Source organism: Phyllostomus discolor, chromosome 5 (genome assembly GCF_004126475.2).
Source record: "Phyllostomus discolor isolate MPI-MPIP mPhyDis1 chromosome 5, mPhyDis1.pri.v3, whole genome shotgun sequence".
Taxonomy (NCBI): domain Eukaryota; kingdom Metazoa; phylum Chordata; class Mammalia; order Chiroptera; family Phyllostomidae; genus Phyllostomus; species Phyllostomus discolor.
The window spans coordinates 22,877,602-22,891,125 of record NC_040907.2 but is presented as its reverse complement, the minus strand read 5'-3'; the positions used below and the strand labels follow the sequence as shown (position 1 = coordinate 22,891,125).

Genomic DNA, 13,524 nt, shown 5'->3' with positions numbered 1-13,524 from the left:
TTACTACTAGTTTCTTTCTCTGTATCTAAAATGACTTACACATGTAAAAAAAAAAAAAAAAAGAAAGAAAGAAAAGAAACAACTAAGACCACAACAATAGCTCACAGAAATCCTGAGAGAATTATATCCATCTATATATACCCATGACTATTCAATTTCTCAAAATAATTAAATAACTTCATTTACCATTGCAAAAGCAACAATTTATACCCTGGAAGATCCAAAATAATTGTTGTATGATTTTTTAAGTAGGTCGCTCCATACACAGTTAAATGATAAAATGGGCATACAATAATCCCACTGCTGGAGAATTTCAAATGAAAAACAAAAAACAAAAAACAGGAAAATAAGCTTTGGAGGTCACACTGTTTACAGAAGAGAAATACAACTTATATTTTAAATTCTGCAAATCTCTCAATGAACAACAAACTATTTCTAAAGAATTAGAGGAACTGAAAGCAGCAGCAACTTCTTTTCCCTGAACCAAGGTGATACTTCTTCAGAGTAAGATGAAAATGTAGAAAACTACAGCCAAGACTCTGATCAAGATATAGGTAGGAAAGTATGGAAGGAGGCATAATTTAGAATTATATACTTTGAGCAGTTTGCACAAGTTCTCTTGGGAAGAGCTGGTGTACTGGCAGATGAAATGTATTCAGTGATGCACAGTGTGGAGCAGAAAAGCTGAGTGGACCCTTTTCTTTGATAAGCAGTCTGCCCCTTCTGGAGAACTTTCTTACAACCAGAACAGGAAACCTGAACAGCTGTGGTTGAAACTGAAGGAAGCATTTTGTTCATGCCAGATGATGCCAGAGAAGGCTGAGTGTCTGTAGTCGACTGTGAAGCTATAAACACAATACAAGAAGGAAAAGAATCAGTATTTACATAAAATTAAGCATGCATTCTTTCATTTTACTTTAGAGGTTACTTCTGGACTTAAAACTCAATACAATGTACTATTGAAAGGCATTCTAAAAAAGTAGAATAATTGTCTATCAATTGGTCAGAATAAACATGATCAACTTAAATAATTCTATTACCACTGTCTGAAAATGTAGTGTTTATTTTCTGTTCATTCTCCTTAGTTTGAGACTGTTGGGCTTGACAATACTCCTAAAAAAAAAAAATGAAAATAATGAATACAATGTGTTTTAAACAACTATTTGATTGAAAATGATAAATTATGCTTAAATCTATTCAGTGAATTGCATAACAATTGAACCATAGTACATAGGTAAGCAGTCCCCTTTTGGTGACATTTGGCTAATAATACCAATCAATTACCTCATTGTTTTCTGCGTATCTAAGTGTGACTTCGGTTACTTGTCTTTATAAAGGCCTTGAACACAAAAATTGTTAGATTGGGCAGAATGAGTTTTACAAGGGAGGATTTTTTTTCACAGCAGCAGGCAATCTATCTAAACTTGATCTATGTTTTTGAATGTATGGATTGAAAATGCAACAGATACTTCCTAGATAGACAACATTCCACACTGTTACAACTCAATGGGAGGTTAGAGCCTTGCTGGATACTGATTTCTTTAGGGTATTTCTAAGCAGAATAGTAGAAATAAATTAAAACTGAATTTATTTTTTGATTCATTAGAAATTTCAGCTAAATTTAATATGCAAATATTCCACAGAAATTTGGCCCTACTTAAAGAATACTCATACCTTGAATCAATTAATCCTTTATAGTTTTAGCATGCAATATCTAAGCTTAAAAATAAAAACATAAAACTAATTTGTATTAAAAAATTATAAAGGAAATAATTCTAAAATTAAAAACTTATTTATTCTACAACTTAATAGAGGCAGTAGCATAAAAACATAATTAGTGCCCTGGCTGGTGTGGCTCAGTGGATTGAGCACCAGCCTGAAACCAAAAAGTTGCTGGTTCAGGGCACATGCCTGGGTTATAGGCCAGGTTCCCAGCTGGGGGCGTGTGAGGGGCAACCAATCGATGTTTCTCTTGCTCTGTCTCCCTCCCTTCCCCTCTCTCTTAAAAATAAATAAAATCTGGCCCTGGCTGGTGTGGCTTAGTGGTTGAGTGCTGGCCTGCGAATCAAGGGGTTGCCAGTTCAATTCCCAGTCTAGGGCACATGCCTGGGTTGCAGGTCAGGTCCCTGGTGGGGGTGCACAGGAGGCAACCACACATTGATGTTTCTCTCCCTCTGTTTCCCCCTCCCTTCCCCTCTCTAAAAAATAAAATCTTTAATAAATAAAATACAATAAAAAACATAATTAGTTATTGGTAGTATTGGAGAAGAGGAAGAAAGAAATGAAGGAAGAAAAACATTGATTTGTTGTTCCACTTATTTATGTATTCACTGGTTGATTCTTGTATAGGTCCTGACTGGGGATCAAACTTATAGCCTTGGTGTAACGGGATGATGTTCTAATGGAGCTACCCAGCCAGGGTCAAGGAGAAATTTTAAAAGCAGCAAGAGAAAAGTAGTTAGTTACCTACAAGGAAGCTCCCATAAGACTATCAGCTGATTTCTCAACAGAAACTTTGTAGGCCAGAAAGGATTGGCAAGAAATATTCAAAGTGATGAAAAGCAAGGACCTAGACACTTAGAATCAAAGCTATCACTTAGAATCAAAAGTCAGATTAAGAGTTTCCCAAATAAGAAAAAGTGAAAGGAGTTTATCACCACCAAACCAGTACTATAAGACATGTTAAAGAGTCTTCTTTAAGAAAAAGACAAAAACCATAAACAATAAAAATGACAATAAATACGTATCTAACAATAATTGAATCTAAAAAACAAAATAAACAAGTAGAACAGAAACAGATTCATAGATACAGAGAACATTTTGACAGTTGCCAGATGGAAGGGGGACTGGGGTGATGGGTGAAAAATGTGAAGGGATTAAGAAGTACAATTGGTAACGAACAAAATAAACTAATGAGCAAAATAGAATAAGAGGCATACAGACCAACAGTTGTGGGGGGGGGGAGCCCAGAGGGGGGTACATAATGAAAGAAGGTGAAGGGATTAGCCAAAGAATATACATACATGACGCACTGACATGGCAACATGGGCCTGAGGGAGTGGGGACTGGGTGGACAAGGGCAAAGGTGGAAAAAAGTGGGAAAACTGTAATAGTGTAAACAAAATATAATTAAAAAGAAGAATAAGAAGTACAATTCAAAGAAGTTGTTCAGAATAGTCATGGGGATGTAAAGTACACCATAGGGGATACAGTCAATAATATTCTAATAACTATGTGTCGTGTCAGAGGGGTGCAAGATTTACCGAGATGATCACTTAGTTATGTAATGTCTAATCACTGGGCTATATACCTGAAAGCAATATAATAATACATGTCAACTGTAATTAAAAAATTAAAATGATTAAAAAAATGTTTTAACCTTAGGCCCATGACATCCTAAGCAATCCTTTTATCCATACAAATACCCAATTCCAAACAGCTTACTCTTCTCTCAAATCACATTCTTGCATATACTTGGTTTTGCACTGAACACCACTGTACCTTGTATTATTTGATCAACTGCTTTGGTATTTAAATTTTTAACAGCATTAAAAACTTTCAATCAATAAACCACTATCTAAATACCAGTAATTAAAATTTATAATTCAATGATGCTGTAGAAAAAGGACAAAGTACCTGAACATTGTCAGGTTCTGTCTTAATTTTGTCAGGCGGCAGCAACTGTGGTGCTGCTGCCTTGTCACATTCAACCTCTGTTGGTGATTCTTTCATTTGAGTACTTGATGTAAAGGACTCCTCCAGTTCCAAACTAATGGTTTTCTTCTTGAGGAACAGTTTTCAGATACCTAAAATAAAATATAAATTGAAGACAAGTGCTGATTTTAAAATTAGTTCTTTTAAATACAGTAATTTTCTGTAAGTATAGTAGGCAGTTAGATAGGCATGAGCAGAGCAGGAAGGATGGCCAGGTACAGAGGGTCTTCAGGGGTGGAAAAGGACCCCAGGGTGGCTAGAACTCCTAGCAATGGGCAAAACTACAAGCCCTGCACGAGCACTCCCTTAAACATTAAGCCCAGGAGATGACATCTGGGACTCAGCTGCATTTCAGCTCCAGTCCCAGAAAAGCAGAAAAAGCAGCAAAACCAGGCAGAGTGACACCATGCCTGACATCAGGACCAGCTGCAATGACTACTGACCCACTACCTTAGTGCTGATAAATCAGTGGGCCACGACCCTGAGGAGACAGACATACCAGGAAAGCCGATGGATATTGTATTGAGATCCTCCCAGGAGACCTCAGATAAAGCCTTCAGGACGGAGGACCCAGCAATAGGCTCCACTGAGCACACCAGAGACTTTCTCCACCCACTTCTTTTCCCAGGGGTTGGCAGCTGACTCTCTCTCAAATCAGTAAATATTTTCTTTTTGAAAAAAGGTTTTTTTTGCCTTGGCTGATGTGGCTCAGTGGACTGAGTGCCAGCCTGCAAACCAAAAAGTTGTCAGTTGGGTTCCCAGTCTCAGGGCACATGCCTGGGTTGTGGGGCCAGGTCCCCACTTGGGGGCACTCGAGAGACAACCACACATTGATGTTTCTCTCCCTCTTTTCCTTCTTCCCTTCCCCTCTAAAATTAAAATTTTTTTGAAAATTTAAAAAAAAGAGGAAAGTAATTATGGAAAGTAATTTCACACAGTGATCTGATCATAAATTCCTAACTGGGCGGGTCATAGTGGGTAGTCACACCCCAACCTGTAAGTGTTTATCTTTGTCTTAAGAAAGCCCTGCTCATTGTCTATGTGCATCTAGTTTAACACACATTTGAAATGCTACTATTTACTTACAAATTAATTTTTTTAGAGAGAGGGGAAGGGAGGAAGAAAGTGGGGGAGAGAAAGATTGGCAGGCTGTTGCCTCTTACATCCCCCAAACAGGGGGCCTGGCCCACAACCCAGGGATGTGCCCTGACTGGGAATCAGGCGGTGACCTTTTGGTTTGCGGGTTGACACCTAACCCAAGCTGCACTAGTCAGGGCCGAAATGCCCCCTCTTAGACTCCTCTTCCTAAAATGTAACCACCCTCAAGACAGCTAATAATCTTAACTATCCTTTTATTCAACCCCAGCCTTGCTTTCTCTGACCTTTATGTAATTTCATTCCCTCCTTGATTTCAAATGTATAAAAAGAAACTTCAAAATGGTTACTCTCTAAAGCATTTTTTTTTTTTTGTATCCTCACCCAAGAACACGCTCACTGATTTTAGAGGGAAGAGAAGGGAGAAAGAGAGAGGAGAGAAACATGGTTGCCTCCTTCAGGCACCCTGACTGGGACCAAACCCAGAACCCAGGCATGTGCCCTAACCAGGAATTGAACCTGCAACCTTTCAGTTCACAGACAGTGCTCCAAACAACTGAGCCACATCAGCCAGGGTTCTCCAGAGCACGTGAGATCTTGCGCCTCAGCACGTGCCATTGGTTTGGCTCATATAATCCTTTATAAAAATTCTCTGAAGGTTTGGACACTTCTTGATACCCAGGGCTCTTCTCACTTGCTCTATGGGTACAACCTTGAATTCAACTAACACCTGTAGGCTAGTTTCCCCATACATCCCTGAACTCCAGCCTATATACCTAACCGCCTATTAAATACCTCCATTACATTTTTCACAGGTTCATCAAATTCAAGAAATTAAAAATCATACTTTTATATTATCCCCATTGACCTGCTTCACAGATGGCCCCTTTCTTGGTAAATGTACTATCATATACACCTAATTTCCCAAACCAGAAATCTAGGGGTAAGCCTAAATTCCCAGTCTCCACATTAATCACCAAACTGGATCAAATATACCTTCTAAATATGTCTTAAATCTATTTTCCCATCACACCTCATGCCTGTGAAACAACCCTCCTAGATCAATGAATTCCTATTTGGTAAATAGTTAAAATCCAAACTCACATTCAGGGGTTGAAAATAATTCCATTTTGTAATACTTTAGGAACTTCAAGAGAAACTTTTGATTGCCCAGCCCCACACTTCTGTTTCAAGGACAGAACGGTTCCTTGTATTCTTTTTTCTTAATTGAGATCTACTTTCCACTTTTCTGGTAGCTGCTAACTTTGTAAATCCTTTAGAACTCTTGCCCTTCCTTCTACCCTTACTTGGCTGCAGAGTACAAGTCTGGATTCCCCTTCCTTGATCACCCCCCCACCAAGACAAACATACTCTTTTCTGAACAGGCTTTACAATTCATGATGATGGAGGGCAGAAGCTAACTAAAATAGATATGGATAGTTCTTACAGGAGTAATTCCAGGTCTGTGGTTTTATTCTGAGTTAGTACAAAAAAAAACCCAAGGAATTTTTCCATTGTCTTTTATTTTTGAGGTTGGGACTCATCCACTTACCCTGTTTCTACTCAAAGCTCCTAGCCCAAGGTAGAAAATTAAAATAAGATCTGACTATGAGGTGCAATAAAAGCTCCTATGGCCACTGCCTAGCCCATTTTGCTTTATATAAAGCAAAATAGCTTGGAAATTAATTACTAGGTTGTCATTAAGTAGATTCTATTCACCTAAAAGTAAATATGCTATGCAAGTCTAAGCATCAATTAAAAAGAAAGTATCAATTAGTTTTGGCAACTTGGAATCACTTCAAATATGGCAGTCATCTCACAAACAGATAAATAATGGAGAGTACCCAAAAATGTAATTAATGAATATAAAATATATTCCCGAGGCACGGTAAAGTGTTACAAAACATTTCTTTAGCTATTAGAAAAACAAAGCAAAAAACATGTATGAAAAACAAATCCATGACTTCATGTTCCAGATGCACTTTAAAGTCCTAGAGATCTTTAAACAAAAGAGGGATAAGTCTGTCTGTCTGTCTCTCTCTCTCTCTCACACACACACACACACACACACACACAGAGGATATGTCATGGAGAAGAAAACAAAATTCACATTAATTTTTAAAGTTAAACATGAGGCCTCAAAGAAATTACAAGCTATTAGGAGTTACTTCCAGACACAAACAGACGTCCAGAGGGAATGTACACACTCCTGGAAAATTAGCACAGTATTGTTTATGTTAACCTGATGCTTCAAACCACTTTACCTTAATCTTTTAATTCCTCCCCACTACACTTGTGCTCACACTGTTCTCCAACCTACAAGTCACTTTTGCCTATTCAAATTCTACTCAGTGGTTAAACCAACTCAGCTCCAGATTTTATCAGATTGATAAAACTGATAAATTTAGGCTTAACAGAGTAGCCTGGCATGCTAAACCTTCTCACTAAAAATAGTTATGTAATAGGCTTTACCCTTGAGGACACTTTTCAGGACAGAGTAGAGGAAAAAGCCCAAACTGAAAACAACAGTATAATGAGCTAAGGAGACAGGAGTTCTGGGTTGCCAAAGCAGTTGGAACTCCAGAGGCACAATCTGGGAGGTGAGGGAACCAGAGGAAGCCTACAAGTTTGCATACAAATATCCTCCTCCTCCACTAATTAGCTGACTCCTAAACTGCATTCCTACTAATCCCAAAGACCTAGCAGAAAATAGCAGCTGGGAGGCTAAAGAGCTGAGAAGAGATTATAGTAGCTTTGCAGAGCTAAAAACAGTTGAATTAAGCCTAGTAAAGGAACCTTGGTAGAGACCTGGCCTTTCAGTTGAGACACCAGGGGGCCATACCCTAAGGAATGCCTTTTCCCCCAATAACAAATAGAATTAAAACAAAACAAAACAAAAAAAGCTACTAGAATTTAGCAGGATCATGTTAATACAAGGTCAATGTTTAAAAATTTTATTTCTCTTCACCATTGTACTAGAGGTTCTATACAGGTCAATAATGCAAGGAAAAAAATTAAAAGATATAAATCTTGAAAAGGAATAAATAGCCTTGGCTGGTGTGGCTCAGTGGATTGAATGCCAGCCTGCAAACCAAAGGATCTCTGGTTTGATTCCCAGTCAGGGCACATGCCTGGGTTGTGGGTTGGATCCCCAGCTGGGGGAGTGTGAGAGGCAACCACACACTGATGTTTCTGTCCCTCTTTCTCCCTCGCTTCCCCCTCTCTAAAAATAAATAAAATCTTTTAAAAAATAACTATTTTCTATAGCACCATAAAATAATACAGGAATAAATCTAATGAAATGCAGTAATAAACCAAATTAAATATGTCAAGACCTCTACACTGAAATCAAAATAATGCTGAAATTAAGGAAGATCTAAATGACTGGAGAGTGACAGCATGCTCATTGACTGACTTAATCTTATTAGTCAGTTTTCCCTAAATTGAACTATACATCCAAATACTAGCAGGAGTTTTTGTGGAACTTTCAAGATTCTAATGTGTACAGAATGTATACAGAACTTGGAGTTGCCAAGACAACCTCAAAAAAGAAAAAAGTTGAGTACTTACTATAAAGCTACAATAATGAAGGTGGTGTCCTCTATGGATACAAGCAAAAATAAAATGACTGAGACTAAATGGTCTTCAGATTATACTAAAACGTCCATGCTTAGTTTTGTAGGCAACAAGAGTCGCTATGAAGTGCCTTGGTACTGGGGTTAGGATGTCTCTACACTCATAATGCCCTGGCTAGCACAGTATAAAAATTGCAATAGTGTAAATGCTATGCATATAAATCAGAAACGAGGAAAGAGAAGATGCTCAAAGTCTTCTAGAAGGTGAATTTCAGCTAGGTTTTAAAGCAGGTTTCTGCGAAGCAATAATGGGGGTTATTCCAGGTTTAGGGGCAGCATGTGCAAAAGCACAAGTATATGGGAACTATAAGGAGTGGAGTTACTGTTGGAGATAAAATGCAAAAGTGGTAGTGGAAGGAAATGAAGTTGGAGAAGCAGACAGGGTTTGTATCAGGAAGGACTCTGGACAACAAAAACTTTAAAATTAATCTCGCAAATAGCTTTTAAGGTTCAGCAAATATTTCATTTATAATTCATTTTTAAATAAAAATTACTTTAACAAAACTAATAAAATCATGATATACTTAATATGTTATATACCAAATGTTAAGTATTTTTGAAGATATCCAAAGAAATAATTTGCATTAGATTAACAGACCTTCGGGAAATAGCTTTTCCTGCCATATTGGGTAAATATAGTTCAATTTCCTGTAGCTATGTCATTTGATGAGGAAGGCTACAGCTTTGCACCTATCCCTTTGCACACACAGAGAAAACCCTAGAAGCAAATTCACTATTGAGCAAGAACATCTACTCCTTTAATGCTCTTGCCTCAACCTAGGAGTTAAGTGGGCAAAGTGTTGTAATTTAATTCTTGTTACCAATTTTAAGGGCTTCTTGTCTTATAAATTTGTGATGAGGAATACAAGTAATTGTCAGATGTTATTGGTGATCCACCTCTTAAGAGCAAATTTTCCACTTATCTACTTTCCAGCTTTTAATTGAAAAGTATGCCACTACTGACTCCTGGGAAAGCTGAAAAAGTTTTCGTTTGCAAACACTGGTCCACTCCAAACCAAGATACTCTCAATCCTGTACACTAAAGCAAGATAATGAAATAAAGTGATAAAGATTGCACCTATATCTAGTTCCATTTCAAGTCCGAATTCATCAAGAGTCAAACTTTCAAGTAATTACTTGTTTTTTTTAGTTGAGGTCCCATGTATAATTTAATTGGCAAAAGGAGTCCCAGGTTTTGAAGATTGAATAAAATCATTACTTAATGAAGCCACAAGTGTTACCACATTAACATTTAAGAAACGGGAACCGCGGACACTCAAGACTGAAAGCCCAGTTAGGACGCACAAGCCCCAGGAGGCGAGAAACGCTGGGAGTAGGGGGCAAGGAGGCCCCGACTCGATTAGGATAAAGGCGACCACAAACACAAGCCGTGCCCCGACCTCCGAATTTCCGACCTCCCTAACGGCTGTACCCGCACGCGCGGCAGCGCCTCTAGAAACCCTGCCCTACGTGCTGCCCTCCCCTCCCTTCCACAGGCGGAACTCTCCGCCCATCCCTGGGACAGAAATAAAGACCGAAACCAGAGCCAGGACTGAGGCTTACTAACTACACTCCGGCATGCTTACCACGCGAGGTTTCTCACAGGAACTTCGACGGGACGGGAAGGCCGCGCAGGCCCAGCCCCTTTCCCGCAGTGCTCTGCGGCCGAGCATGCGCAGCGCAGCCGGCCGCGGGGGCTCCTATCCCTACGTTAGGAAGGGCGACGTTGGGAAAGGAACTGAGGCGGGTGAGGGGCGGGGAGTTAGGGCCTGGGGGGGTTGGGGATCTTAACCGTTGAAGCCTTACTTAGGTGGCAACCAAATTTGGGCGTTGATTCAGTCCCCAGGCTGGGCAGTTAGATTTCCTGGGTTCGAGAGTGGGCTCTGTTGGCAACTTCTGTAAATCCCCATCTCTTCTTCCCTGAAACTGGGATAATTCCAGTGCCTGCTCATAGGCTCGGGAAGTGAAGTGTCAGGTACACAATAAAGCCCCAGTAAAAGGAATTATTCGCAGAGATAGGGGGTTCAGGCTTCTTCCATTTTGGGGAGCTCTTAGTATTTTAAATTAAAATAATCCCAAACTGTGTGGTAAAAATTATTGTAGATTTTAAATGATATTTAAGTGTAGGGTCAAATAAATGTACTGTTGAGCCATAATAGACTGTAAGGTGTACCAAGTTGAATGATGAACTGATTGCAATCCTGTCTTTGACCATACTACTAGAAATACTATGGAAAGTCTAAATATGAGGCCCATGTCAACGCCATGTCCACGCCAAAAGACCTCCTGATCCTTACTGCTATGGTCCCTAAATAGCCTCTGCAGTTAATTGACCATTTCAGACGCTTTGGTGATGTTGAATATACTTAGTCCTCAGTTATCACCGATAGGTTGTGCAACGTTCCACGAAGTGAAGTAGGATGAAGTCAACTTTACCTTAGGTTAATTGATACAAACAAGTGTTAGGTTGCTAAGGCATGTCATCAACTTTATAATGAAACATTATTTAAGGACCTGTTGTACTGGACTGGAAACCGAAGCTAACTTCTCCAACAGTTATCCTTGCCTTCATAATATGGTACACAGACATTAGGTATACCATTTTATTATCTGTTCTCTATTCCCTTTGTTCCCTTTTCATGTCTTCTTTTGGCTAATTTGAACACATTTTAGTATTCCATTTTAATTTATCTATTGCATTTCTGACCATATCTCTTTGTATATTATTTTTAGTGGTTGCTCTAGGGATCACGATAAATATAAGTAACTTTTCATAGTCCACCTAGAATCGATATTTGACCATTTCAAGTCAAATTTTTATTCCCATGTAAGTGCATATATCTTCTCCCTACGTTTTTAATTTTTATTTTATTTATTTATTTTTATTTAATTGTTCAAATACAGTTCTCTGTCTTTTACTCCCATCCCAGCCCACCCCCCTCTTCTCCCTATGTTTTATGTTATACTTGTCATATGTATTCAAGTTGTAAACCCCATCAAACAGTGTTACAATTTTTGTTGTCAACTATTAAATATTTTAAAAAGAACTCAAGAGGAGAAGAATAGTCTATATGTTTACCCAGATATGTTTACCATTTCCATCCTTGAAACTCCAGGTTTCCTTCAGATATCATTTGCCATCTATCTGATGAACTTCCTTTAGCAATTCTTTTAGAGCAAGTCTGTTGGCAAGAAATTATTTTCATTTTCCTCCTCTAACAATGTTTTTATTTTACTTCCATTCCTGAAGGATATTTTCACTGGATATAGAAGTCTATTTCCTGGTGATTTGGGGGTGGGGGGAAATCTTGACAAGGTGCTAACTCCATCAAATGACCATCACTGATCATTGACCTAATCACAATACCTGGGAGATGGAGTACTCAGATTCTGTTTGTATACGACAGTTTTGACACCTCCCCTCCTTGATCCAGCCATTTGTGATGTCCAACTTTTGAACTTCCAAATTATGTGAGCCAATAGATTCTCTAGTTTTTAGCCTACTTTGACTTTGTTTTCTGTCATTTTCAGCCAATAGTCCTGTCTAGCAAAGGTAGTGCCTCACAAAAAGATACATTTTCATTTATAGGTTAATAAAATTTGTCTCACTAATCAAGATAAAGCAGGTCAGCCTATGAAATGTGCAGGCTCCTGCTTCTAATAAATGAGTGGTCTTACAAGTAAAAAATATCAATGAGAGACAGACCCTAGCTTTTGTGTAACAACTTTAGGAGAACCAGAGTGGTGGGTCCACCTGATTGCTTCTGATAACAGGACTGGGGGTGGGGTGGGGCAGGGAACACCATAAAAAAAGATTAAATCCTGGTCCCAGTTATCTAGTTTTGGGTATATTAATTTTTATGGTTTGCTATGTACTTTTCCCACCTTGCATCCTTGAATCAGGGCTTTGGGTAGGAACAAAATCTTGGAAGTCAAGAGCTGGTCTAATGTTCTGTAAAAATCAATCTGATTGAAAAAATTATGCAAATATTCAAGGAGAGAGTGTATATTCGTGGGTGTATGTGCGGTTTGAGGAGACAGGGAGGTACCTTAGAGAAGACCAAGGAAGAAAAGATTTCAGAAACTTAGGAAGATGTAGACGATCTATTTACAGTTGTGTGACTTGCAGGGACCTGCACCGTATGTTCTTCGGCAGCACTGGTAGGAAAAAGCTTGATCCTGAGCATAAGAAGTTGTGTCCTTGATTTCTGAGCTTCCAGGCACTTGCCCGCCCTCTCGCCACATCCCGGGTGCCTGCCCCTCCCGCCTTGCGCCTCTCCTCTCCAGGCTGAAGAGCAAGAAGCCGGGACCCTGTTCTGACGCAAGCTGACAGCTCTCCACTACCTGCCGCTTTCAACTGCAAAGTATTCACAGATGTTAACTGTCCTTTCAGGATCCAAGATGGACAAGACGCAATTGACTGGCTTCTTGGTTTAGCTGTTAGACTTGAATATGGAGATAACGCTGAAAAAATACAAGGACTCATACTATGATAATAAAAAATGCTGACAATGCAGCTGAAAATGCAGAGCCGCTGATCAATTTGGATGTAAATCCTGATTTTTAAGGCTGGTGTAATGGCTTTGGCTAACCTTCAGATACAGCATCATGATGATTACCTGGTAACGTGCATTTGGTCTAGGAATGCCTGACACAGGATGCAATTGTAAAGCAAATCAAACAAAAGAGGGACTGCCTGTTACTTTAGACAAGCATATTCTTGATTTTGACACAGGAGATGCAGTTCTTAATTGAAGCTGCTCAAATTCTGCAATAGCTACATATAGTAGAGCTCAGGGAGCTACAGACAAAAATTAATGAAGCCATAGTAGCTGTTCAGCCAATTACTGCCAATCCAAAGACAGACCACAAACTGGGGAAAGTTGGAAGATGAACATTTTAGAATTTCAGCCTCTCACCTACTTAAACCATGTATGCTTTGATGTGTGTTTTGCAATCACACATCACATTTTCAAGGGAAGAATCCCAGAAAATTGACCATGTTGTAGAGATCTGCCATCATTGCTTTTTCTTTAATAAAGTTCGGGAAAGTGAAAAAATAAAAATAAAAATAAAAAAG

General features: G+C 39.0%; 1 protein-coding gene and 1 pseudogene across 9 annotated transcripts in view; one reads left to right on the top strand and one right to left on the bottom strand.

Moving 5' to 3' along the window:
* ZMYM1 (zinc finger MYM-type containing 1) overlaps positions 1 to 10,118 on the bottom strand; it is a 25,093-nt gene extending 14,975 nt beyond the window's left edge. For 4 of the 9 annotated variants that reach the window (XM_028511431.2, XM_028511432.2, XM_028511433.2 and 1 more), the window contains exons 1-4: positions 10,031 to 10,118; positions 3,637 to 3,806; positions 1,041 to 1,113; positions 596 to 845 (exon numbers count right to left, since the gene is read on the bottom strand). In XM_028511431.2, the coding sequence (XP_028367232.1) occupies positions 596 to 845; positions 1,041 to 1,113; positions 3,637 to 3,732 (419 nt within the window). In that variant the 5' untranslated portion in view covers positions 3,733 to 3,806; positions 10,031 to 10,118. Of the gene's footprint in view, positions 1 to 595; positions 1,114 to 3,501; positions 3,807 to 10,030 lie in introns of those variants that run through there. The other 5 variants (XM_036025753.1, XM_036025754.1, XM_036025756.1 and 2 more) reach the window with 5 other exon arrangements.
* LOC114496894 lies at positions 10,023 to 13,524 on the top strand (annotated as a pseudogene).